Source organism: Nicotiana sylvestris, chromosome 3, assembly GCF_000393655.2.
Source record: "Nicotiana sylvestris chromosome 3, ASM39365v2, whole genome shotgun sequence".
Lineage (NCBI taxonomy): Eukaryota > Viridiplantae > Streptophyta > Magnoliopsida > Solanales > Solanaceae > Nicotiana > Nicotiana sylvestris.
The window spans coordinates 80,841,961-80,845,416 of record NC_091059.1 but is presented as its reverse complement, the minus strand read 5'-3'; the positions used below and the strand labels follow the sequence as shown (position 1 = coordinate 80,845,416).

The window sequence follows — 3,456 nt, the reverse complement described above, 5'->3', positions numbered from 1 at the left end:
ATGCAAAGAGTGAGTAGCAAATAAGAGTAGTATATTTCTTAGTTGGAGTTATTTTCGGTATCTGATGGCACGATCGATAGTGAATTTACTTGGTGTATAAATGTTTGCGAATTCTATCGCTACATCAAATGTGCCTGCGTTCAAAGAAAATTTGTCAGTTTTGTGAGGGGAGGTTGGTTCGCGCCTTTGTCTACTGGCCTTGCTTTGTTCCTTTCTGGAGGCCTTATCTGAGTTTCCCCTAGGTAACCTGACTGTTACAAAAAATAGAGTTTTCAAAAATATGCAATTATTAATAAAAATAGGGTTGTTTTACAAACATATTGGAGTATTATGTTGTTTTAGATGAACTAGTGATTGTAATACATTGCAGCTTCCTCATGTTACAATTTTGAGGGTCCTCCTCAAAATTCTACCCCGGTTTGGTAGATGATCCTCCGGTCGTTTGCGAACTTTGTTGAACATTCTCCAGAATTTTGATAATCCTTTTAAAAAAATTTCCCCCAGTTTCATAATCAATTTCTATCTTTCTGGCATACGACGACATTGGCTGGACTTGCTCTGAAATTTTGAAGGTCCTCCTCAAAATTCTGCTCCAGTTTCTAATTTTGGAAAAAAATTGAAATTTTATTATGATGTGATCGAACACATAAGGCTGCCTACGTATCCCCTCTTAAACGGGAATCAAGTCAAGCGTAGTTCAATTACATCAGATGGGAAAATGTAAATAGTCTAAGCATAGTATCTCTTGACTGCGTCTGAATTGATTGGTTTTTGGCAGATTTATCCGTCCATTTCTGCGAGTATGAGTGCTCCTCCTGTTAGAACCCTGTGAACCATGTAAGGACCTTGCCAGTTAGGAGAGAATTTTTCTTTGGCTTCATCTTGATGTGGGATGATCTTTTTCAGTACCAGATGTCCTGGTGCAAATTGTCTTGGTTTGACCCTTTTGTTGAATGATCTGGGCATTCTATTGAGATAAAACTGATTGTGGCATACTTCATTCATTATTTTCCCATCGATAACGGCCAATTGTTCATATCGGCACCTTATCCATTCTGCATCGCTGAGTTCAACTTCCTGTATGATTCTTAAAGAAGGAATTTCTACGTCGGTTGGGATGACAGCTTCGGTACCATAAACCAGCATGTAGGGAGTTGCTCCAGTTGATGTGCGAACTATGGTGTGGTACCCCAACAGAGCAAAAGGAAGCCCTCGTGCCATTTTTTGTGGTTTTCTACCATTTTCCTTAGTATCTACTTGATGTTTTTGTTAGCAGCTTCTACGACTCCATTCGTCTGAGGTCTATATGATGTGCAATTCTTGTGCTTGATTTTGAAAGTTTCGCACATGGCCTTCATTATACCAATGTTGAGATTGGCAGCATTATCAGTAACAATTGACTCGGGAACTCTAAATTGGCAAACGATATGATCTTTGACAAAGTCTGTGATGACTTTCTTGGTGACAGCTTTGTAAGATGCAGCCTCTACCCATTTTGTGAGATTGGCAAAATAAACCTGTGCCCATTTGAAGTAGTGGGCTCAATCGGACCGATGACATCCATTCCACATGCGGCGAATGGTCAAACTGAGCCTGTTGCATTGAGCTCATTTGGAGGCACTTTTATCTTATCGGCATGCACTTGACATTGATGGTATTTGCAGACATAATGGACGCAATCTATCTCCAAGATCATCCGAAAGTAACCGGCCCTAAGTATTTTCTTGGCCAAGACGAAACCATTCATATGCGGTCCGCAGGTCCCGGCATGTATCTCTTCAAGTAGCTTAGAATCTTCTTTTGCATCGACACATCTTAGAAATCCCAAATCAGGAGTTCATCTGTACAAGTTTCCTCTGCTGTGAAAGAAGTGATTAGCCAATCTCCGGAGTGTACGCTTCTGAGTGTGGTTTGCATGCTCCGGATATTCTCCTTTCGCCAAATACTCATTGATGTCATGGAAACAAGGCTTTCGATCTGTCTCTTCCTCGACGTGGGCACAATATGCTGGATGATTGTGAATTCTTACTAGGATAGGATCAATGAACTTCTTATCCGGATGTTGTATTAGGGATGACAAAGTGGCCAATTATTTACCATTAAAATGGTAATAACAATTAAATTTGTTTATGAGACTCTAAAAATATGTGATCTATTTCTATGCTATTTTGTTAAGAAGTTGATGCTAAGTATATGAGATTAAGAGACAGAATAAAGTTAAGGAGGGAGCTATAGCCAAACCGATAGGCCAGCTACTTGGGACCTCGAGGTAGATCCCGGGACTCGACCACGAACTATTGAGGGCAATCAGGGTAGGGCTAACAGTTATGAGGCGATTAAAGAGGGATCTTTATGGCCAATGGTAAGCAATAGATGATGAATAAGCATAGGAATAATAAATAAAAGTAACAATATCGAGAGAGTGTACGAGAAAGCAAAGAGAATGTTTTCTATACTTCTTCTGGAGCAATTGGAGCAACAGAGTTTACAAGAATGGTAGGAATACCTCTTATATAGGAGGGGAAACATAACATAGTACAAAATACATTAAATACTCGGAAACAGAGATGGGACAGCTAGATATGATGTCCTGACATCCTAAATTGGGTATAGAATAGCCCGCTAGGCTCTGTCAGTCGTAGCCAAGCATCTTTGGACCTTCCCTCTTTTCTAATGTAACCGTTGGTCTGTACACCCCCGAGACCGAACCCCGATGACACCTGATAGTGAGCCTCGACCTCGGTCTCAAACCTTGAGAAGCACGTTCACAGGGCACCATAATGACGAGTAAATTGGACACCCTTGAATTTACCGTACACAGATAGTCTCTGCATTTCTTAGAGTAAAAGTGATAAGAAATGACCTTGGATTTTTTCCCCCTCCGATGTTCTCGTAACGGCGTCCGTCATAAGGTGCTAAGACACGATGCACACACAGCCCCTGAAGTGTCACGCCCTAACCTTGAGAGGTGTGGCTGGCACCCGGTGCCGCACTGACCCGAACAGACCACTATGTACCTCATTTATTCCTTTTGTAACTATCATAGGCCAACATGTCCACAACTCATAATGTACAACTATATGTGAGAAAATACTGTATCATTGAACCATTTTTCTTAAAAGATGAATACATTTGGGCCGTAAAGGACTCTGACATTCTCTACAAAATGAACCTCTATCTGCAATGCCTCTAAGATTATTTGACATCAAATGGGACATGGTACTGTCCTACCCACAAGTCTGTAGAAAGCTTCTGACACGATGACTCATAGACTTAGCTGCACTCCGAATACTGTGGAGTCTTGCTGATCCTTCGCTGAAGCCAATCTCATCTTATATGATAGCTCGTCAAACTGACTATCTATATCTGCAAGCATGAATGCAGCGTCCCCAACAAAAGGACGTCAGTATGAATAATGTACCGAGTATGTAAGGCATGTACTGAAAGCTAAAACTG

At 41.0% G+C, this 3,456-nt stretch overlaps 1 protein-coding gene across 1 annotated transcript; it reads right to left on the bottom strand.

Annotated features, from left to right (window-relative positions):
- Window positions 1–780: 780 nt before the first annotated feature.
- LOC138887576 (uncharacterized) lies at window positions 781–1,221 on the bottom strand. The gene has a single exon (XM_070169340.1). The coding sequence runs from the start codon at window positions 1,219–1,221 to the stop codon at window positions 781–783; it is 441 nt and encodes a 146-aa protein (XP_070025441.1).
- Window positions 1,222–3,456: the final 2,235 nt, after the last annotated feature.